Source organism: Podarcis melisellensis (assembly GCF_964234715.1).
Source record: "Podarcis melisellensis genome assembly, chromosome: 4".
In the NCBI taxonomy this organism is placed as follows: Eukaryota; Metazoa; Chordata; class Lepidosauria; order Squamata; family Lacertidae; genus Podarcis; species Podarcis melisellensis.
Window position 1 is genome coordinate 71,167,909 of NC_138531.1, and position 22,914 is coordinate 71,190,822.

The following is a 22,914-nucleotide window of genomic DNA, read 5'->3' on the forward strand; positions in this document are numbered from 1 at the left end:
TAAAAATCATAATTTGCAGTTTACTTCGCTGCATCTAACACTGAAATCCTATGCACATATATTTGGTAGTAAATACCCATTGAAAACAGAGGCTCTCCATTTTAAGGACCTGGCTGAAGGATACATGTCCAGAACCTTAGTGCAAGTGGATTAAGCAACGGAACTTAACAAAAGGGTAAAAAAAACAATCCAGACTACAAATGTTGCTTGTTTCAACGTAAACTGGAACAATTTATTTCAACATTTAAAACCAAGTTATTATTCATAATTTTAAGTAGCTGCACTAGCCTGAAGGATCCTTCATTGATTACTTGATAAACAGAATTCTTCTTCTTCTCTACCAAAAGATTGCTGTAACAATAACTTTTGGTGTTTAGAAAGTGCATATGAAGTAGAAATCAAAATGCTCTTGTCCATTGGTAGAAGAGTCATTTAAAGTTGGATTTCCTAAACAGAACATATGTACATCCTATTAAATCTGCTAGACACACTTGCCATTTTATGTCCCACATACGCTATTCCCAGCCGATAATATACTTACTGACAAGAAAGCTAAAAGGCACGCTATGTCATACGGTATTTCCTGAGTATAGCTTCATACTGAGTAACGTGGCACAAATAAGGATACTTCTAAATGGTGCTTTCCCAGTAAGCAAACTCAAAAGGAATGAGCACTACTTCCAGGAAGAGGTATCTGCAAGTGAGGGAGGTAGCACAGCCATAGCCCTCTCCCAAACAGTAATCACTGTTTGCTTTGAGTATAGGGATAGTGAACCTGTGGCTCTGCAGAGGTCGCTGCACTACAACTCCCATTCTACATGATCATTGGCCTTACTGTCTGTGGCTGATGGGAGATGGAGTGCAACAACATCTGGAGGGCCTCATATTCCCCATGCCTCACAGACACATAATGACTTTTCCAAGGTGCGGTCAAGTTTCATGGTCAAGTGGGGATTTGAACCCTCTCACCCAACTCTACTACACACTGAATAAATTCAGAGCAAAGGCTCTAAGATATACAGCAGACATATATGCCTTATTTATATAAATGGACTCTGCTACAAGGTAAGTAACAAGTCTAACATAGTGCTTACAATCATCCAGCATTTCAAGAATACCATTGTGTCCTAAGTCATGACACTAACTTATTTTTTTGCACTAGATCGTACTCGATAATAAATAATAATAAACAAAGCAATAACTTTGAAAAATATAAATTTGCAAGATATACTTTGGACAGACAACAAATTATTCTTTATAGTTAAAAATAGATACGTACATTTTATGACTGGATTGGTTTTCAGGTGTATACAATCAGTTTTATGCAACAGCAGGGTTGCATTTGATTGCAACGTGTGGAAATCTCCCAGTTTACCCAAGAGCAATGAAAGAATAGCCCCATAATAATGGTCTGGATTGATTTGCACATGACAATGTCACCCCAGCCTATTCATTAGCAAAACATTCTCTTTCTACTTCAAGCAAAGGATAAACGATGCACTAATGGAAGTTTCATAAATTAATGCAGAGTCTTAATGATGTGATAAACAACGCCATTACAATTCAGAAGTGGAAAGAATAGGTGCTAAACCTTAAGAAAACATTTGTGCTGAATTAGATCTCATCTTCCGATTCCTGGTCTCGCTCAGATGTTTTCAATAATCCAATTTCCATGGATGGAGTTTGTTTTAGTTTTGTGCGAACTATCCTGGAGAGGGGAAAACAAAGCAGAACCATTTGGGCTACATGTTCACCCAGTTAGGTGTCAGGAAATCAACACCTATTTGATATCAAACAACAGAAGAGCCTTTCTGAATGAGAAACTTATATTCCTGGTCTAACTGTTTTCCAATTATATATCCTGATACAGTGGCATATATATCTACAAGATCCAACTATTCTAAAATATAGAAGAGTTTTCTCAAGTGCACAAATGAATGAGCTGCCTTCAACAATATCTGAGGGTCATTTAAAGCAAAATCCATCCCAAAATCATCTACATGCAGAGAGGGCACTTCCGAAACACTCACATATAGCTTTGTTCTTTTTAAGATATTTGTGTAAAATAGTTAATAACCCCATTATCAGCTCATTCAGGGCACTCAGCTGATTACTAAATGACTTTTCTCCCTGTGGTGTGGGCCAATATAATCTGGTGACATCAGAGACTGGAAATTTTCATTAAAATAAAATAAATGTTTCATTTCGTATAATTTTTAATTGAAGTTGGCAATCTTACCTTAGTTGTTTATATGTATTTGTGCTTTGCACATGAATTGCAAAGTCCCTGTCATATATTCTAAGCCGGGTAGGAATCAAGTGGGGAGCTGCCTATTTTATACGCGATTACCATAGCAGCAATGTATACCCCAAGTCAACTCACCAACGTTTTGTCAAACTTTAAAGTGCTCATGGATGGTGCCTCTACACAATCGTCAGCTGTCCCCTCCTCAATCCTCCTGTACCACAACAACCTGCGCCATTCAGCAGAGTCCCTCAACCCTTGGCAGAGGCAGGAAAATAACCCTCCAACAATGTGATGGGTGCTGGAAGTCACCTGATCTCTGGTCAGTTGTGTCACTACTGCTTACAGGGTGCAGAGTGGGAGAGGGAGGGGGTTGTGAGGCTAGGATGCATGTGCTCCTTGCTGGTCCATTTCCACCATTCTGACCTAATCCCTCACCCTCTACCTCCTGGTAGGCAGTAGTGATGCAACTGAGGGCCAGTGAGGGGCACCACTCTGCCACTCCTTTCCTTTTCAATGGCATTTCTCTTAACCCAAACATATAATATTCTAGGGCTGGGTGCTGGCATTTCAAATAGACCCATGAGGAAACATTCGTGCATCTTCCCTGATCTTAAACTTTGAGAAGAGACAGACTACAGGAAAGAGCCTCACAGAGTTCAACAGACAGCTACCTCTTTCTGAAGAAAAAGAAATGCACATTGTTCACTGCTACATAAATGACACAGAGGAACTTTGCTTATTTCCTACCAAGGTTGTGAGAAAACAGCAAAGCCCACTTGGGTTGTGCTAATGGTTGCAGGCTGACATATGGAGGCCATTGCAGTTTCACACTCCTCCAGAACTGGAGTGGCCAATTTTGCATAGCTGAGAGTTTTGTTATGTTGAACAATGCTCTAGCATTTAGTGGCAAGTTAAATGAAGCTCTTCGGGATTTACTTACCAGCTGATTACAGTGTAATTCAAAGCCATTATTAGAAGTGCAAATGCATAATGCCAGCAATAGCACATGGTGATGAACATGATATTATTGTGGTCCATTTGGTTCCATTCTGGACCCCCACTTGGAGGATAAAGTACAAATCCAATCTGTGGTGTCAAAAAAAGGACATGTGGCAGATGATGGATATGTTATTGCAAAAATGTATAAAGTTTTGTAGAAATTTGAAACAGAAGAAGAACTACAGTAATTAAAGAATGCATGGTCAAATGGGTAAACAAAATTGGTTATAACATACAGATGGAACAGTGAGAGTATATGTGGACTAAGGGGTTAAAATTCACATTGTGTTATGATTTTAAAGAGAATTGTTATAAAATGATGCATCATTGGTCTATATTTTGAAAGATGTAAGACACACACTTATATTTTTATAATAACACCAGCACAAAGAAAGTAACTTCACAGTTACATTTTTGAAATGCTTCTTAAATAGAAATTTACAAGCAGAAGTAAAAGAAGATAAGTCTCAATCCCAAATCTACAGAGGAACACCCTGGAGAAGAGAATGCATTGGTGAATTATTCTATGGTGCTGAACATATTTATTTAAGCTTATTTATAGAAATCACTGCAAATGGGAGAGCTGCCTTCCCTTCTGAAACTTGGTCTGCTGTTGTGAACTCTTCCATTTGTCAAAGAAACTCTGCACCTTTTCTCTTTTTTACCTAGATGTTTTCCTTGTCATAATATATACTCTCAAACAACAGTACTGCGCCTACGGAACTCATATCAAAGTGGCATGTACAAAGCTAAACACAGAAGATTTACAAAACAGCAGAGTTCAGAGTTTCATTTAACTCCCTTGCCCTGAGCTTTGAAGCAATAGTGACTTCAATAATGGGGCAAGATATACGGTAATCCATCCCAGAAATATGAAAGTTTGCCAGAATGAGTACATTGTTGTGCCACCTCTATTCAATAGGAGAAATGGTTGGTTACAAACAATGCAGCTGTCTGATCTGCAGTGCAGTATTTGAAAGACAAATGAACAGCTCCAAACTTATCCATCTAAGGACCAGCCCTCCCATTTTTCAATCTCATCTTCCGGGCTGCTCCCCCAAGAGTGTCATTTTACAGCCTTTCATTTTTTCCCCACAAGTATCTCAGACAGGCCAGATCCCTGTTGCAGAGTGGACCAGGCATGGGGCCTGATTTATAGGCTTCCTATTGGGTTGGGTGGTCTGACTCCTCCTCTGACTCAGAGGCATGGTGTAGTGGTTAGGACCAGGACTTGAGAGACCCCAGTTCAAATCTCCATAGCTGTGAAGCTCACTGGGTAACCTTGGGCCACTCACTGTCTCTCAGCCCAACTAACCTCACAAGGGTTGCTGTGGGGATTAAATGAGGAGGGGAAAACCATGTGGACCACCTTGAGCTCCTTGGAGAAAAGGTGTGATATAAATGCAATAGTTAAATACGTTTCTGTTGAATGCAGGCATGAGAAAGCAGAAGGTGATGAATGAAGAGGAAGGTGGTGGCAGCCTTCCTCTGTTGAGTACCAGGCAGCCATCAATGTAATAAAGCGCAAAGCCCCAGAGTGACATAACCAGCTCCAATTTCAATGGTGACTGCCTGGTAATTAGAGGAACACCAGACTATGGGGGGCAGGGCAATGGTATCATCTCCCTAAGGATATTGCTGGCTGCTGCTGGGCCTGAAATCAAAGTTTTCCTGGGAATTAACTGATTACAAAGGCAGGAAACAGAGACTCACTCACCTGCCAGAACCAGCTCCCCTGCAGTATACAAAGACTTGTTCGGAACATCTCAAGAACAATGACGCCACGGAAGAAGACCTCCAAGAAGATGCAAGCAGCTCCTCCAAAGACAGCCACTACAAGTAACTGATGAACATGGTAATCTAACATAGGTCGCCCGTGGATGTGGAAATAAAAGAGAAATCCTGGTAACAAAGAAATGAGAGGGTCTACTTTTGCTTCACGTATTAATTTACTGAACAAAATTTCTGTTACAAACCGTAATATTTTGGTTTTGTTTCAAGTAACCTGTGTGTATATGCATGCATTATTCTAGTAAAGTCAAGAAGTGCTCAGGTACCTAGAATTTCAGTAGGGAGAATCCAGTATCCCACCTCCTTTGAATACTAGAGGGGAGATAGCTCAGAACTCCCCAAGTCTGTGGTGCTCAGGGCCAAAATAGAAACTAGATGGGATACTAATTAGCAACCATGTCAGGTTCATGCTCCCTCTCTGTAACTGATAATAGGTGTTGGGGACTATTTTAACTGGCAACACAGAGCAAAGCAGTCCAGTGGGGAAGCGATTTTTATCAGGACTTGGGCAAGAGACGAAAAAATTATATCTTCCCTCCATATGCTTGACACCCGCAAATCCACAGTTATGGCAGAAGTAGGGGGAAGTACGAATGTGAACCCCACTATGAAAGTTTTGATGTACACGTTTTCCTTCTATTTATTTGCTGAAAGATTTATACTCTGCTTTAAAGGGCAAGACTCAACACAAGGCAGCTTACAAAACACCAGCAGCAAACAGATAGATAAAATGTGGACAAAAATATTGGTTGTGTCCCCCCAAAGGTATTGTTCTTGTTATATTTGTATACATAATTTGCATTAAATGCTGAAGTATTTTCATTTCATAAACGAAAATGCATGTACATATATGTGCTTTCCTATTTTTAAAATATTTTGGAAATATGGCAACCCTAAAGTCCATGCTTCTGTTCTAAACATATTGTTAACTCAAAGCAGAGAGCCACACTCATCAATAAGTGTGTTATGTTTGGGCACCAGGTTGGAGAGCACTGCTCTAATTGATAACCTTTCGTCTTCTCATTTTTGTGTTAAGAGTGCAGAAAAGATTTTCCTCCATTAACAGTATGATACAGTCAACTCACCTTCCACAAAAACAGCAATCGAAAGCATCAACCTGTCCAAGGCTACTGGTAACACATTAGTGCTGTGCACCACAATGTCTACCATCCCTGAGATGCCATAGAAAAGATACATGGTTGCATGCTGCCAGTTCATTAGGTGATCCCATTGTTTCTCTTCATAATTATACAACTTCAGATGTGGCCCATCAGGAACAAACTGCTCGGCGATCATACCTGTGTGTGAAATAATGGCAGACTGTGTCAACAACCTTCTTATTCAATTGCTTGATTAAAGACTAGTTAAAGCCTTTTAGCATCACTGTGGTAATTGCAGCCTTTCTCCTTGCTTATTTTGCAAGAGCTGAAAATTCAGGTCAGTCCTTTACGCATACCTCTTGATCTAGTCAATGCTACTGCCCACAACTCCATTTTATATCTTCTTTCTTTAGCACTATTAAGCATCTGGAACCACAACTATGAACCCCAAAAGGAAACTGGACTGGTTGAGAGCCAATGAACTTGAAGCTCAATCCACACAAGATGGGGGCAGTGTTAGTGGGTGGTCCCCTAGACTGGATGGATGGAAGGCTGCCTGCTCTTGATGGGGTTCCACTCCTTCTGAAGGAATGGGTACACAGATGGGGATACTGCTGGATCCACTGCTGTTGTTTGAGGCTCAGGTGGCCTCAGTAGCAAAAAGTGCCTTCCAACAGCTTCGGCTGGTGGCCCACCTACACTCCTATCTGGACAGGGGTAGCCTAACATCAGTTGTCTATGATGTGGTAACTTCCAGGTTAGATTATTGCAGCATGATGAAGTCAGTTCAGAAACTTCAGCTGGTGCAGAATTCAGTGACCAGGTTGTTCACCAGGGGAAGACAGTTTGAGCACATTACACCAATCTTGGCCCGACTGCACTGGCTGCCAATTAGTATCCAGGTTCAATTTAAAGTGCTGGTTTTGACCTATAAAACCTTAAATAGCTCAGGACTGTAATACCTCAAGGACCATCATATAAACCAACCCAGAGATTGGGCAGAGGAGGAATGGTGGAGACCTCATCCAGGGAGGAGGAAGAGGAAGACAATATAGATTTACAACAGGGGTTTGCGGGAGGTCACAGCTCAGAGGCAGATGAGGGGGAAATCATGGGAGAGCCAGAGCAGAAGTTGGCTGACACGTTGTCCCTAGAAGACATTCCAGACCATCCATCTCCCAGAACCCGGTGAGCCTTAAAAGTAGGAGAGCAAAGAGCTCAAAGACAGAGGGCACTTAGCGGCACCCTGAGACATTAGGAGAGACTGGAACAATGCCATTATCCAAGAGGCTGGGTTCTATAGCCTCTCTCTGTAGAGTTTGCAATAAAGAAAGACTGTAAGAAACTTTCCCTTGTCTTTATACTTTCCTGGGCAACCAGCCAGGAGCCACCGACAGCATCCTGACTCCGTGTCATCATCATACGAGTCCTTTCTTTGTGTACCTCCTCCATGTGAGTGTTGGAATTCTAGCCCGTCTTGAGGTATGTGCCTATCTGTTCAGGCACCGGCTGAATTCCTTAGACCTCCCTCCGGCGACTCCCGGCAGGATAAAACATACGCGAGGTCCGTTCCGGCGATTTTCCTCAGGCTGTGAGGAAAACACACCAACTGCTCCTCTCTCCCCTTTGGTGTCCCCAGGGAGGGGAAAGAAGCAGACAGAAATCTATTTACATCTTTTATTCCTGTCTTTTACTTCAGTACAGAGAAAACATGTCTGCACTCATCAGCAGTTAGAATAAACTCCGCCCATGTACTTCCAGCACAGGTCATATGACAAACCCACTGAGCTAACATCCGGTGCTCAGTACAGAATGGACTGCCCCTTTGTTCCCATGGCAACAGTCACAAACTTCCTGTTTGGCTTTCCAGCCACAAACAGCAGACCTGGCTGCTATAGCCTTTGCTTGCTGCCGCATTGGTGCTTTAGAATAACATACTCCCCCTAAAGTATCAATGCGTGCTGCGAGCAAAGCGTCATCCAGAGAAGAAAACAAACAGTTGTTATACTTATAACATTCCCCTGTTGTTTCAGTTCCACCCTTGGAACTACCCGCCACTGGTTTTACCAATGTACCTCTCTGGTTGTGTGACTTCCAAGGAATGAGTGCTTCTGCATTACCTTGGTTAGCAACTCTCTGTTGTGCCTTTGTCTCTGACTCAGACACAGCTTCAATTTGACCTTGGTCGTTTACAACAGCAACAGCTAAGTTAGCAAACTCTTGTGAATACCTCTTGGGTGGTACACTCTTCGTTGCTCTCTCAGACCTACGTAAGAGGTGCTGCTCTTCTCTACTTTCTGGTTCAGCCTCTGAACTCTCTGGAGAACCAGTACTAAGCTTAATCAGTGGTTCATCCTCCTCTTCTGAGGGTCTAGTCATTATCTGAGATTTCCTCTCAATGACCGTGACAACTGAGCTGTCTGAGCTATCGCTGTCATCATCAGTACTACTGAACTCAATAAGATCAAACTCATCATCATCATCATCAGAATCATCATCACCTGTGGGAAATGTGTTAACAATCACTCTCTCCTGTTCAGGAGCACTCTCTAGAAATTTTGTGAGAATCACCTTTCCAGATTTAGACAAAATTACTCTGTAGAGACCCTTTTCATAACCCACAAAAATGCCTCTGGCATTCTTTACTCCACCTGGAGCTTCTGTCCTCACATGAGACCCAAAAACTTTGAAATGGGCAACAGAAGGTTTTCTGTGGAACAGTTTCTCAAAAGGAGAACTTCCCAACTCTTTTGAAAACTTTCTCAACCACGTGTAACAATATGACATTAGCGACTCAGCCCAGTACTCATGTGGCAGATGTGAACTAAGCAATTGCGCTTCCATTCCCTTTTGCAATTCTTTGTTCACCCTAACACAAACACATTTGTTCCAAGCTTCTTCAGAACTAGCAGTTTTGTGTCTTATCCCTTTCTTCTTCAGGAACCTCTGGAACTCCTGTAAAAGAAAAATTGGCTTCTCATCTGTGCAAAGACAATCTATGTCAGCATCATGCATGTTTTTAACCTTGTCACAAAACTCTTTAAACCTTTCTAAGGCTTCTTTCGGTCTCTCCAAAAGATAAAGCCAGACAAAACCTGTAAAAGAATCAACACATATTAGGTAATATTTTGCATTGCCTCTAGAAGGCGCTAGAGGACCAATCACATCAGCATACACCCGCTGAAATGCCTTGTCGACCCTCGAGGTGACCTGCTTGGTGTTCTTCTCAGCTACACCTGCAAAAGAAATCATGTTAGAATCACAAGAATTACATTCCATGTAATCACTTTGATCAAAAGTCAACAAATACAGTCCATCTTTCTCTTTGGCAGAAAGATACAACTCTCCATCTTTGTAGATCTCGCATTTCTCATCATCATAGGACAGTTTTAGTCCCTTCTTGGCAATCTGCGAAACGCTGAGCAGATTGTACTTCAACTCTGGAACCAAATAAACATTGCTTATAGTCAAGTTCAGACTTTTAAGATACACAGTTCCAATCCCGGTCGCTTCCAGCTCTTGACCGTTGGCTAGTTGCACAGCGAAGCTTTGCTTCTTAAACGTTGAAAATAGTCCTCTGTGTCCTGTCATGTGAACTGTGGCTCCAGTATCCAAAACGAAAGAATTCCCCACTTCTGGTGTGGCTCTTAGCGACATCAAAGCCTTTGCAGTCTTTGCCTTTGGCTTGGTGTGACCTTTGTCTGACGCCTCAGACTTTGCGGAGCTCGCCTTAGCTCCTCTGTTCTTACGTGGCTTCTTGCAGTACCGCTGAAGATGCCCAGTTTGGTCACAATTGTAGCATCGGACAACGTTTAAAGCTACAGCATCTCCTCCAGTAGCAACAGCAGTGGGGGCGTTAGAACTCCGTTCTTTGCTCCCCTTGTCCTTGACTTCCAGGGTGGCAAGTCTGTCATGTTCATTCAGAACCACGGCAAAGACCCTCTCCGAAGTCAAATCCGCTGCTGGGAGAGACCCCAGCTGACTGGCGACTGTTTTGTAAGTCCGATTCAGGCTGTTGATCACCATGAAGCAAAACACTTCCTCCTGCAGACGGAAATTGCGTTCCACCATCTGTTGACGCAGAAATTTCATTTCCGTCAGGTGCGCTTGAACATCTCCATCAGGCGCAAGCCTCAGGTTGGTCAGCTTCTCAAAATACAGCAACGCTGAAGAACCTGCATCTCTCTGATGTGTCCTTCTCAGCGTGTCCCAAACATCTTTCGCGTGCAGTAAATCTTGTATGTGGATCAACTGCGAATCTGACACGCACAGAATTATAGCAGTTCTGGCCTTCACATCCTGTGACTCCCAAGCACGCGTTGGTGCTGCTGGAATGGGGTTTTCAATCACCCCAAACAGTCTCTGATTCTGCAGCAGGGCCTTCATCTTAATAGACCAAGATGCATAATTGTCACTGGTCAGGAGGTCTGGAGTAGGCAGGCCTCCCCCCCTCTTGGCATCCATTTTGAGTCCTTGCATTGACTCTCAAACACAAGCCTCTAAAATCCAATAGCTGGCTTGTTTACACTCTGTGCCACCTGGCAGCTCTGAACGCTGGCTGCATTGGAAATTTCCAAGAGCTCTTCAGACTCTGAAGACAAAACATTCCATTTTAACTTTCACTTCTCCTCTCTGAGGCATGGCCTTTGTTGCTAAGCAACAGCATTCCTTTTCCTTGAACAGGAAACCACAGGAATGTTTGGAATGCGGTTTCTCTTTTGACTGGAGCTGTTTTACCCAAACGCTGCTCCCCGTGAAGCAGAGAATAACTCAATCTGCATTCACTCTTCTAAGCCCGAAAATCTCATACCTGGGCTCCGTTGCTTGGCTTTCAGATTCCTCTGGTCAGCTTCTGGCTGCAGAGAATCAGCCTTCTCACCTCAGGCTTCCATGGAGGCCACTTCTTGATGCAGAGGTCGATGAAAACAGCAACCATCGTCTGCTACCACTGTTGGAATTCTCTGCTCGTCTTGAGGTATGTGCCTATCTGTTCAGGCACCGGCTGAATTCCTTAGACCTCCCTCCGGCGACTCCCGGCAGGATAAAACATACGCGAGGTCCGTTCCGGCGATTTTCCTCAGGCTGTGAGGAAAACACACCAACTGCTCCTCTCTCCCCTTTGGTGTCCCCAGGGAGGGGAAAGAAGCAGACAGAAATCTATTTACATCTTTTATTCCTGTCTTTTACTTCAGTACAGAGAAAACATGTCTGCACTCATCAGCAGTTAGAATAAACTCCGCCCATGTACTTCCAGCACAGGTCATATGACAAACCCACTGAGCTAACATCCGGTGCTCAGTACAGAATGGACTGCCCCTTTGTTCCCATGGCAACAGTCACAAACTTCCTGTTTGGCTTTCCAGCCACAAACAGCAGACCTGGCTGCTATAGCCTTTGCTTGCTGCCGCATTGGTGCTTTAGAATAACAGTGAGGTCTGGTGGGCAGAAATATGAGAATGGGCCATTTCTGTGGAAGCCCTCCACTCATGGAATGCTCTCCCCAGGGAAGCTCACTTTGAACATGGGACCTTCTACACAGAAAAAAGATGTTTTGCCACTGAGCTATGACAGAAACCACACTACAATTTGTTTTACCATTAATGCATATTGTTTCAAAAATAATCATGGTTTGTATTGTTATTCATGAAGACCCAAACATCCTCAATCGCAACCATTTTTAAATGCTAAAGAAATTCAACTTACCAATAAGGGCAAAGGAGGCTTTGGCTATGCCTTCTGCTATTTCTAAGCGATGAAATCCTGCCTTGGAACCAATGGAAGCCTTCTTTTTCCTTCGACAGAGGTACTTCAGTGGATATTTCACAGACCACCACAGGCCAAAGATAAGGAAGAAACTCCCAGGAAGTGCATGACCTTTAAAATTTGCCATCTTTTCCTATTGCACAAAAAGATACGGTCAAAGAGTGTTCTTTAGTAAAGCGTTCTTGGAAGAAACCCATAACTTGCAGCTCTAATCTAAGTTTCAGTCTGCATATAAACATATTCCTGCAGGAGGTGGCTTTACAACATTTGCTTGTCACATGGATCCTCATTATGTTGGACAGATGCAGCCTTGGAGATGGCGAGGAGCCTAGTGTTAGAATGCTTAGAAGATCTGAGCTCTCCTTTAGAGCAGGGGTGGAGAACCAGATGCAACTGGGTCTCCTACTCTCACCAGCCCAAGTCAGCATAACCAGTGCTAGCCTGCAAGTCCTAGAACATCTGGAGAGCCACAGGTTCTCCACCCTTAGAATAATAGAATTGTAGAGCTGGAAGGGAACCCCTACTCCAACCCCCTGCAATCTCAGCTTGTATTAAAAGATATGTGCATATGCACTTCTCATTGAAACAGTCTGGTTCCAGATTCTTTTCCACCCCTCCTCAACGCTGCGATCCAAATTCCCTTTGTACCAGGCTCGGTTTTGTATTTTATTTTCATAGCCACAGCCCTTGTCAGTCTCGACTGGCCTACAGAAAGCCCTAGGCTGGTGCAGCTATTTGCCTGCCCCACCACCTTTAGCTGCTATAAGCAGCAGGGCTGTGGATGCTGTGGTGCCCCCCCTCAGCTCCATTAAGCTCCTCCCCCCCCCCCTGTTCTCTAACTGTGTTTTGGACTGCGGCCTAAAGCTTCTAATGAACTGAGCAGGCCCTTGAAAATTGTTACAACATGGAAATGGCTTGTTAAATGGAAAGTAAATGCAATTAAAGTGTCTGTGAACATGCAGGTTGAGTGTTAATATTTAACGAAGATTGTCAGGCTCAAAATCAGCATTTCCCCCCGCTTTTATTGCTTTATGGCCGCTAGCTATTTACCCTTGACCCTGATAGTTGGACCCATTGTCCCTATGAAAAGGCAGCGCCCACAGCAAAGTTGCTGGTAGACCAAAGAGGCAATATTTAGAGGCAACATGCAAAAAAGAAAAGCTAAGCAAATGAATATTTATCTTATGGCGGAATACAACAGCAGCTGATTCATCACCCAGATTCAAATTTCTCTACTGAAAAACAATTGTGTGATATACCCTCTCACACGACTGGCTAATTTTTGCTTTTTTAAAAGAAAACGTTTGCACTTGGAGACATGGGGAAGTTAAACAAGAAAAAGATTTTATTTTACAACAATATTAATAAAACAAGAGATGCACCAGGAGATGGAATTATTTCAAGAAGCATATATATGTAAAATTCAGTGGTAGTTACAGGCTTCTAAACAAGATGATAAATGTGCAACTTATATTTGCTTCTGTACCTTAAAATAAACACTGAGGTGTTACAGCTTAGGTCTTAAAGCTTTGGTTCTGAAACAAGGTAGTACTTTCTGTCAGTTCCCCAACCTTCTATAAGTCTCCCTCCTGAGTGTGGGTGTAGCTAGGATTATTGTTGGGGGCAGGCTTTTGATGGGTGGGGGACCTCAGATTTGCGTTGATTTTGATTAATTGAAGGGGAAGCTGATGTAGGATATATATTCCTTCTCTTTAACAAATATTTTCTTTGGTCAGGTTTGAATAGTCATACCCAAAATACACTCTGTAAGGTTCAAATCTAGGTTTGCTTTGAATGGTTACGCTTTTCTTCTTCTTCCTGTCAGTAGATACCCAGAATAGCAAAAAATAGAAATATATCCTTGTTAGTTTACTATTTTAGCCCAGGAACACATTTGCAGATTTATCTGAAGCAGGGAGAGTGGGGAGATTAGTAGCAAAGTTCAAAGGCACTCCTCACTATAACCAAGATTAAATTGAAAGGGAATATTTGCTGCGGTGACGCCACAGCCATTTTATATATGTTCACCTTGTGATAACCACAGAAACGTCAACAACATAAAACTAACAGGCACCATTTTACTTGAGGAAAGGAAATTCCTACTTCCAACAACTTGAAACCCTCTGCTGCATTTGCTGCAAACCCCATTTACCAATTCCTCTCTACTTTACATTTGTGGAAGTCCAACCTAGCACACTTTTCAGAAGGTGCATGAGGCCTCTCTGTTTGAGCTGGTCTTTGGGTCCAGGTGTTAGCTGAAGAAGGCTGGGAGGAAACTAGTTAAACTAGAAGAAACTCACTGATTTGTTTACTTGAGTTTTCCCCTTCCCATTGGGGAAGCGGTAAGCTAAAAATCTAAAATATAAGGGTGTGCATGTTCAGCTCCAAAAGATGTGCATGTTCCCACATTCCAGTTTGGATGCCCTCCCATCACAGGTGGACATGGTCAGAGGCAAAAGTAGGCCACAAAAGTAGGCAACAGGTTGGTTTCTTCACTTTCACATACCTTTCTCTATTCTCTCTCCAGCCAAGGAAGAAGCATTATTAGCATTCAAGGACACATTCCAGCTAGGCAAAAAACACTCAGCGAGGGTGCAAAGCAAAACAGTTGAGGGGTGTGACTCATGAAAGTTTGTGAGGCTTGGGGAATTTCGAGGGCATTTGACAGATAGGTTGCATATGACTCCCGAGTCTGAGGTCCCCATCCCTGAGTCACAAATGGCATTTATTTGGAAGGTTGAAATGGGAACACTTCAAAGCCTGTCTGCATGATTAATATACCGTCAAACCTTGGTTGTTGAACATAATTTGTTCCAGAAGCCAGTTCGGCTTCTGAAATGTTCAACAACAGAGGCACAGCTTCTGATTGGTCGCAGGAGCTTCCTGCACTCAAGCAGAAGCCGCGTCGGACGTTCAGCTTCCGAAAAATGTTCAAATACTGGAACACTTACTTCTGGGTTTTCAGCATTCAGGAGCCAAAACGTTCCAAAATGGAGACGTTCAGGATCCGAGGTTTGACTGTATTTACTGTTGTCTTTATATGTAGCAATGTTTTTCTTTTCTTTTCTTTCTGCTAGCTAGCTCTCCTTCCCTTGGTTTTTGATCTCTCTGAATGCCACTGAGTTTATTCTTTGTCACAATAGGCACTGCAGGTGCACAGACTAGGCAGGAAAGCTGCCCCCTGTGCCAACACATCAAAGGTAGCCAGTTGATGTACACTGAGCCTACAAACAGCTTGTATTCAGGAAGCAGTTATGAATGATGAACACCTTTAGTCATTTTGACGTTTTCTTTTTGTGCCTGTTCAATGGCATTTGGATGTTAAATATTTGATAAGTCATTCTGTGCTTTAAGCATCTTGCAAGTCGCTTTGAGATATCACCAAGGCAATTAGCAACCATAATAAATAATAATGACTAGAGTTACAATGAATTCAAACGAACAACAGCACATTATTGCAATGTTTAGTAAACAAAAACATGGGGCTCAAGAAGGAATAAGAATCTGGTAAAAATGTTGAGATAAATTCCATTTTGCTTATAAACATGCACAAATCACAAGATCAACGTTCATGCTTTTCCTGCTCCCAAAAAGACTGTTGGTGTAATCTTAGGCATGTTTACTCGAAAGTAAGTCTAACTTCTAGATACATGTGCAGAACATTGCAGCCATGCAGCGCAGTCCTATATGTGTCTACTCAGAAGGGAGCAGGGTGGATAAAAATCAATGATTTAAAAAATAATAATGCAAAAAAAAATGATTTTTTTTAAATTTAAATCAGTTTTTTTTTATTTAAATCAGATTTTTAAAATAAAATGCTTTTGGAGGAAAAATCTTTCTAAAGATAGTTTTCTATTTAAGTTACATTATAGTCCAAAGGCTATTCATCAGGAAATAAGGATTTGTTTTAACTGTTTCATGTGCGCTAAAACTCAGTCTAAGTTTTTTATATATATATATAAAAAATCGTTTAACCACATCAGTTAACAAACATGGATACATATGCTATAATGTTATTGTTTTAGTTAAATAAATCGTTATTAAGCAGGGGACCACTACTACTAGAGCCCTTTCCCCAGTTATCACCTGATTAGGTAGAGCACCTGGATTAGGGCCTCTCAACACTCATCTATGCAATGGTGAACAACTGGTGATCAAATAGGTAGCCTCACATTATCACCATGACCCTCCTCTTCCCATATCCAGCAGACTGGGCAGCCTAAAAAGGAACCTGTAATGGTTATAGGGGTTGCTCGTGCGTAGGTTGCCGCCACTCTTGGCTAGGTTTCCTGGTTAAACATTTTCTGTCTGGACAGCCCTACACTTCGTGGCTGTTTCAGCCACTAGCAGAATCCGTCAGTGGGCATTTCTTGAACCTCTTCCAGCAAATAAGTTCTTTGACGCCAAGTCTCCGCCTACTCTCCCTGCGCGGAAGTCTTCTGCGCAGGGTGGGTGTGGGCAGCGGAGGACCCGTGCTCCCCCCGCTGGTCTCCAGCGAGGAGTTCTGGAGCCCCCTCACCGATTCCCCCATCTGCCCCCCTTTATCCCCCTTTATCCCTGATGTTACGCTGATTTCCTTCCCCAGCCGATGAGTTGCCTGCTGGGCCCTTCTCCAGCATCGCTTGGGAGCCTTGCCTCCACCTCTGGCTCCGATGGCAGTTCCCTGATAGAACCCCACAATTGTCCTCTTACTATGTACCATGCCACTGATACAAGTCACAAGTCTCAGCCTGTAGTGTGCAAGAAGAAACAATGAGGTAGAAAGTAAAGTGTCAAAGGCTGCAATGGGTGCCGGCACAGAAACAGCCAAAATTTGTGGGCCAGAAGGAGAGAAAGTGTATGCAAGCAATCTGAAGGAAATGTTGTGGTCACCAGTCTCTGGAAGAATCAAACTGATAGCACAAGTTATAAGGTGTAATATGTGCCCTTTGTTCCTTTTCTGTGCCAGCTTTGTTTATGGCATTAAAAGACCTTGCAATAAACCTTAGAAGATGTCAGACTCAAAATGGCAGACAACAAAAGTGCTTTTTAAGGAACTGATGACTCCAGTAAGTCTCTCAGACTTTCCTTCTCATTTTCTGGCTATCCAAGCAGGTTTGTAAATATTGGCAGAACCTTACGGTACAGGCAGCTTTAAAAACAGAATGTGCTGTGTTAAATCACTGTAGAACAGAAATAATGAGGGGTTTTGTTTTGAAATAACTTTCCTCTTAGATATGGAGCCAAAACTGAATGGGGAAAAAATATTGTATGGAATAATATTGTCTTCTGACAAATAAATGTTATCTATCTAAACGGCGTTTCCGTGTGCTGCGCTGGTGCTGGCTCGCCAGAGCAGCTTCGTCACGCTGGCCACGTGACCCGGAAGTGTCTTCGGACAGCGCTGGCTCCCGGCCTCTTAAGTTAGATGAGCGCACAACCCTAGAGTCGGACACGACTGGCCCGTACGGGCAGGGGTACCTTTACCTTTATCTAAAAATAGTGTGTGTGTTTCTTCTAACACCACTGATAAAAGGTTACTGTGAAACATATATTTTACAGTAACCTTTCCTTAGAAGAAAAAGATACACTATTTTTGGGAAAATATATTTATGAATGTTTGACTTGTCTCCAAACTCAAGGGCACATCAAACACTGGAACAATCTCTTGTCACTGTGCATAATGTTTCACAATCCCTATTCACTGAAATCAGGAAGCGGGGTAGGGCAGTGGTTAAAAGAATGAGCTAGAACTCTGATCAGCAAGAAATTCACCAAGTGATCTTAAGTTAGGTAGTATTTCTCAGCAGAATTCCCAATTATTTTATGATCATACTGGCTTGTCCTTCAGAGTTGTTGCGTGGACTGATCTTTATATTACCTAGGACAAGAGTGGGGAACCCTGAGCCCACCAGCCAAATGCGGCCCTCCATGTCTCTCCGTTTGGCCCTTGGGATTCTCCCCAAACCATACCTTCTCTCCCAAGCCAGGCTTTCCACCTTTCTCAAATGCTTTTGACAAGCTGAATTCCGATAATGTCTCCTGCTTGCCTGCATAGAGAATACAAAGGAGTGTGTGTGTGTGTGTGTGTGCAGAAACTAGCCTACTGTGCAAAATGTAAAATTAGCATTTATTGCTCCACTCACTTTTGCCTCTAGCCCCCCACACCATCTGCACATGGCCCCCGGAAGGGACTGTGGCTGTCAGCTGGAAAAGGTCTCTCACCTCTGTCCTGACTACATCCCTGTGGTGGGACAAGACTCATTCTGTTTGAGGACTAGGACCACTGGGAGGAAATGCAGGGAAGCATTGGGGTGTCGATAGGAATTCTGTATCCATGTTTTATCACATTCAGGACCAGCAATCCATGGTTGCGTCCTGTAACAGGTGAACAAATATTGAAGATGACCCCAACCTTATTGTATTCAGTTTCCTTGGGGTGGGACATGGTATTCTCCATGGGATTCTGGAACCTATCTGGATGCTGCTTCTCAGGGTATTTAGGTTTGTGCCATTGAGGTTTTGTCTATAATTTCTGGCTTTCCCTTAGTATTGGGAATTCCGAAAGGACTGGTATAGAGAATAAGGTGTGCCCTGGACTACTGCAATGTGCTCTACATGGGGCTACCTTTGAAGGTGACCCAGAAACTACAACTAATCCAGAATGCGGCAGCTAGACTGGTGACTGGGAGCAGCCGCCGAGACCACATAACACTGGTGTAGAAGGACCTACATTGGCTCCCAGTATGTCTCCGAGCACAATTCAAAGTGTTGGTGCTGACCTTTAGAGCCCTAAATGGCCTCGACCCAGTATACCTGAAGGAGCATCTCTACCCCCATCGTTCTGCCCGGACACTAAGGTCCAGCTGCAAGGGCCTTCTGGCGGTTCCCTCATTGCAAGAAGCCAAATTACAAGGAACCAGGCAGAGGGGCTTTTCGGTAGTGGCACCTGCCCTGTGGAACACCCTCCCACCAGATGTGAAAGAGAACTACCAGACTTTTAGAAGACATCTGAAGGCAGCCCTCTTTAGGGAAGCTTTTAATGTTTAATAGACTACTGTATTTTAATACTTTTTTGGAAGCTGCCCAGAGTGGCTGGGGAAACCTAGCCAGATGGGCGGGATATAAATAATAAATTGTTGTTGTTGTTGTTGTTGATCAGCAGTTAAAGAGAACTATTTGTTTTATTTCATTAACCTCCACTTGTGTGCAGCTGAGTTTCAATGCCTTTTCCAGGGTGGACAAAAAGAAATGATTATTTTTAAAAAAAATAAAATGATTTTTTAAATTTAAATCGGATTTTGTTTTTGGATTTAAATTGGATTTTTAAAATAAAATGCTTTTGGAGGAAAAATCTTTCTAAAGATAGTTTTCTATTTAAGTTACATTATAGTCCAAAGGCTATTCATCAGGGAATAAAAATTTGTTTTAACTTTTTCATGTGTGCTAAAACTCAGTCTAAGGTGTGTTTTTTCTTTTTTTAAAAAATTGTTTAACCACATCAGTTAACAAACATGGATACATATGCTATAATGTTATTGTTTTAGTTAAATAAATTGTTGTTATTAAGGAAATGATTATTTTTCTCCTTCCAGCAGCAGAAAAGTTGTCCAAATATAAGCAATAATTTCATAATTATCTGTCTATGTATTTCTAATAGTATAACCAAATCAGTAATTTTTTATATAACTGTAAAAACTAGTCTGAAAATTTATTATTCCAAAAATGGTTGTAAATATTAAGATTATACTAGCAAGTATGAGTCTTTCTGTAAAAAAAATATGATTTAAATCATGTCTTACTGACTAGTGATTTAAATCGATTAGATTTCAATCAAATCCACCCCGGCTCTTTCTTTTTCTTTTTCTTTGCGGGGTTACCTTGCTCAAGAGTCCACTGTTGGCAATTTCTCTCGTTTCATTGCTGTTGCAAAGGCGGAAAACGATAGTCTGCCCGTGCACACTTACCAGATACACTGGAAGGAGGCACACTGCAAGCTTTTTAAACAAATGTTGAAATTTGCAAGAGGCTGGGTTGCTTGACAGGAGCCACATGTGCCTCTGATGACAGAGGAGTAAGACCTAAGGTAACCAAATATTAACACATGAGAGGCATGTAATGACTCTCTTGAAAAAGGCAATGGGAAGGTTTACTTCTTGCGAAAATTTGACTTCTTGCACAGAGCCATCACTTCATTCTTCATCTTCTACCACATGGAACTCTGTTGGGTATGAAGTACTAGCCTGCAACTGAAGCAAACTATCTCCATTCCCATCAGCGCTAGCTAGAGAAATCTAGAATGGAGTAAGAGACTTGGTGCCCCCAGTAGGGGGAATTGTAGCATGTGGCACATTATGGCTGGAGAGCTGCTTATGCATCGCGAGGGGGGGGGGTGTCCTTGTATTGGAGATGATAAATGGGCTTAGTTAACAAGAACTTATTTAATCTGTTCCAGAACTTGAAGAGAGAATAAGAAGTCCCTTGCATTGCCCAGTAGCATATCCTGTCTTGTTGAACCTGCCTTAAGCAGCGGATTGGTTCAGCTAGACATGGGCCAGCAGAAGACAAATCTACATCAATTGGTGATATCTCAGCAATTTTCAGTAGATTGGCAAGGGGTTTCTTATTCCCATTAGTTTAACAATGGCAACAACAAAATGGCCCCCTACACACATGCTGAAAAGCTTTAAGAATCCTTGATCTGCAGAAACTCTGGGGTAGATTTTGCATGTCACCCCCAAGCAGCTGCCCACCCCATTCAAATAAATAAATAAGAATACTTTACTAACTGAACAATCACACTGCAGTTAGCTTGGTTCTGCACACACACCCCAACATAAATCCTGCACCCACAACATAAATCCTGGCTACGCCCCCAAGCCACCATTATGCAGCTGCCCACACCTGGAGCAGATGAACTGAAAGATCCCTTCCACAATTCTATTATTCACCACAGCAAAATATGCAACAGCATTCCTTAGGGGCTGGTGTAGATAACAAGGACTTGACCCAGAAGGTCTACATTACTTAGTACTCGCATTAATTAATCCATTGAGCTGGACAGCCATCTTTCATGTTACTTTGTTCACCATTTTCTCTACCACCTGGAATATCTGAATCACATTGGGCAGCCTGGCTTTGGCAGGGACGATTCTGTCTTAGGGAACTAAGTTGTAGCAGCTTTTTCTCGACTTCCATGACTTACTTTTATGAACTTCAATAGGGGAAACATTGGTTTGCAGAATCACCTTTGATATAGAAAGCATGCTTTATGGGTTAAGATTTAATAACAGTAACAACAAAACTATGCTGAAATATCCTATTGCGGGGCGATAATATTTTGGGGTCATATTTTCAATCAGAAAAAGGTGTTTCCAATTACTGGGAGCATTCCTGTGTGTCATAACAACCCAGGCTAGCATATAAAGGAACAAGCAAGCTATAGACCTGTATCTAATATTCTGTGACATGCTGTATTATATTTACACATAGATCAGTTGCCATCAACACTTGACTCATGCTGAAAATATTCTGCAGTGCTACCAGAATAATGATTTGGTTAGATCACATCCTTGTTGCTGTTGTTGAAAAAAAACAAAACCCATACTGGTCTTGAAGGCAAAGGAGCAACTAAAACACGTTAGTTAATCTTCAACAAGTTTCCCTATTTATTTAGGCACACTGAGTGTTTCCCACCAAGCCCCACAATATATAAAGAATAGAAGGCAGGCCAAATAACAGCAAATATGAAAAAAAAACTATTCTATAGTTAGTATACACCACTCTCCCTTGATTCCGCAAACTCCGGTGTAGCGGGGAAGGGAGTGGACTTTCCAGGAGCCACAGAAAAAAAAGACAGCAGCCTGAGGGAAGTTCTCCTGCACAGTCCCCAACAAACAACTGCGCCCAAGGTGCGAGAAAGGCGTTTAACATTCATTCCGACGGGACTTGCGCAGGAGAACGTCCCGCTAGAATGTGAGAAAGGCTTGAGCGGAAAGTTTCCAGCGAGAGATGCTCAAAGACGTGCGTCGACGTCGCTGCAAATCATATATAAATGCTTTTCCTACTCAGAACTCCAGGGGAATCCAGTTATTCCCAGGTAAGCACAGAACTGCCCGAGTAGCGCTAAACTCAAGAAGGGAGACTTTTGCGGCGTGAACGTGCTCAGGATCAGTCAGCGAGCAGACGGGAGAGATCCACTCCGGAGCAGATGGGAGAGATCCACTCCGGAGCAGACGGGAGAGATCCACTCCCTCAAATCTGTGGAAACGGGGGAGGGAGAACCACGCAATTACAAGGGCTAAGGCTTACCGAACTTGGTCTGCTTCTTTGCAACTTTTTTTGCAAAATGATCCTTATTGTCCCAATTGGGAACTTCTGAGAATCATTTAACCCGCGGCGCTCCGGCGACTTTCAAGGATGCGGACGTGTGGGTGACCTCATCCCTCCTCCGCAGCAGCTCCGAAAGGCTGGAGGCGATCGTCGTCCGGGAAAGATGCATCCGCGCGGCGGCTCCTCCCCGCTCCCATCCCGCCTCCTCCCGCTGCCCAGAGATGCGCCTCTTCGGGCCAGTGGCGCCGCGGGGACAATCAAGCCGGCGCCTTCTCCCTCTCTCCTCCGCGCCCGCCTCCCCAGCCGCTTCCCATTGGCCCCTTCTGCCCCCTCTCGCCTGCCGATGGGCTGGAGGAGGCGTCCGTCTGCGAGAGAGTTCCCCGCCTCCCTCAGCCGCCCTCTGCTGGGGTAAGAGGAGCAGTGCCTCAGGGGCTGCAGTGATGTGGCACCGAGGGGAGGTGCCAAAGGCAGGGAAGGGGAGAGACTGTCCCATAGGCGAGATGGGCACAACTGGCGCCCACTGGCCCGACTGGGAATCACGGAGGACTACTGCCTTGTGAGGAGAAAACGAGGGGTGCTCTCCTACCAAAAGTCAAGCGAAGATGTTCTCTCCCTCCTCCCTCGTTGTGGGCACTTTTTGTTTTTTTTTTTTATAAATATTTTATTAGGTTTTTAATAAACAAATTTCCACTTTCAAATACA

At 43.1% G+C, this 22,914-nt stretch overlaps 1 protein-coding gene across 2 annotated transcripts; it reads right to left on the reverse strand.

Annotated features, from left to right (window-relative positions):
- Positions 1-203: 203 nt before the first annotated feature.
- Positions 204-22,531, reverse strand: TMEM45A (transmembrane protein 45A). 2 transcript variants are annotated; one of them, XM_081908670.1, is made up of 6 exons: positions 22,192-22,531; positions 11,842-12,034; positions 6,124-6,336; positions 4,965-5,149; positions 3,189-3,334; positions 204-1,708 (listed from the first exon to the last, which is right to left on the reverse strand). In XM_081908670.1, exons 2-6 carry the CDS (start codon positions 12,026-12,028, stop codon positions 1,615-1,617), a joined length of 825 nt encoding a protein of 274 aa, XP_081764796.1. In that variant the 5' UTR covers positions 12,029-12,034; positions 22,192-22,531; the 3' UTR covers positions 204-1,614. The 2 variants fall into 2 exon arrangements, with proteins under 2 accessions (XP_081764796.1, XP_081764795.1); XM_081908669.1 differs by having other exon boundaries at positions 11,842-12,037.
- Positions 22,532-22,914: the final 383 nt, after the last annotated feature.

Excerpts from the sequence above, each read along its gene's own strand:
- TMEM45A (XM_081908670.1), bottom strand. The coding sequence starts at position 12,028 with ATGGCAAATTTTAAAGGTCATGCACTTCCTGGGAGTTTCTTCCTTATC. Across the intron at positions 5,150-6,123 it reads GATTGCTGTTTTTGTGGAAG|GATTTCTCTTTTATTTCCAC; the intron begins GTGAGTTGACTG and ends CTTTGTTACCAG. Across the intron at positions 1,709-3,188 it reads AATTACACTGTAATCAGCTG|GATAGTTCGCACAAAACTAA; the intron begins GTAAGTAAATCC and ends TCCCCTCTCCAG.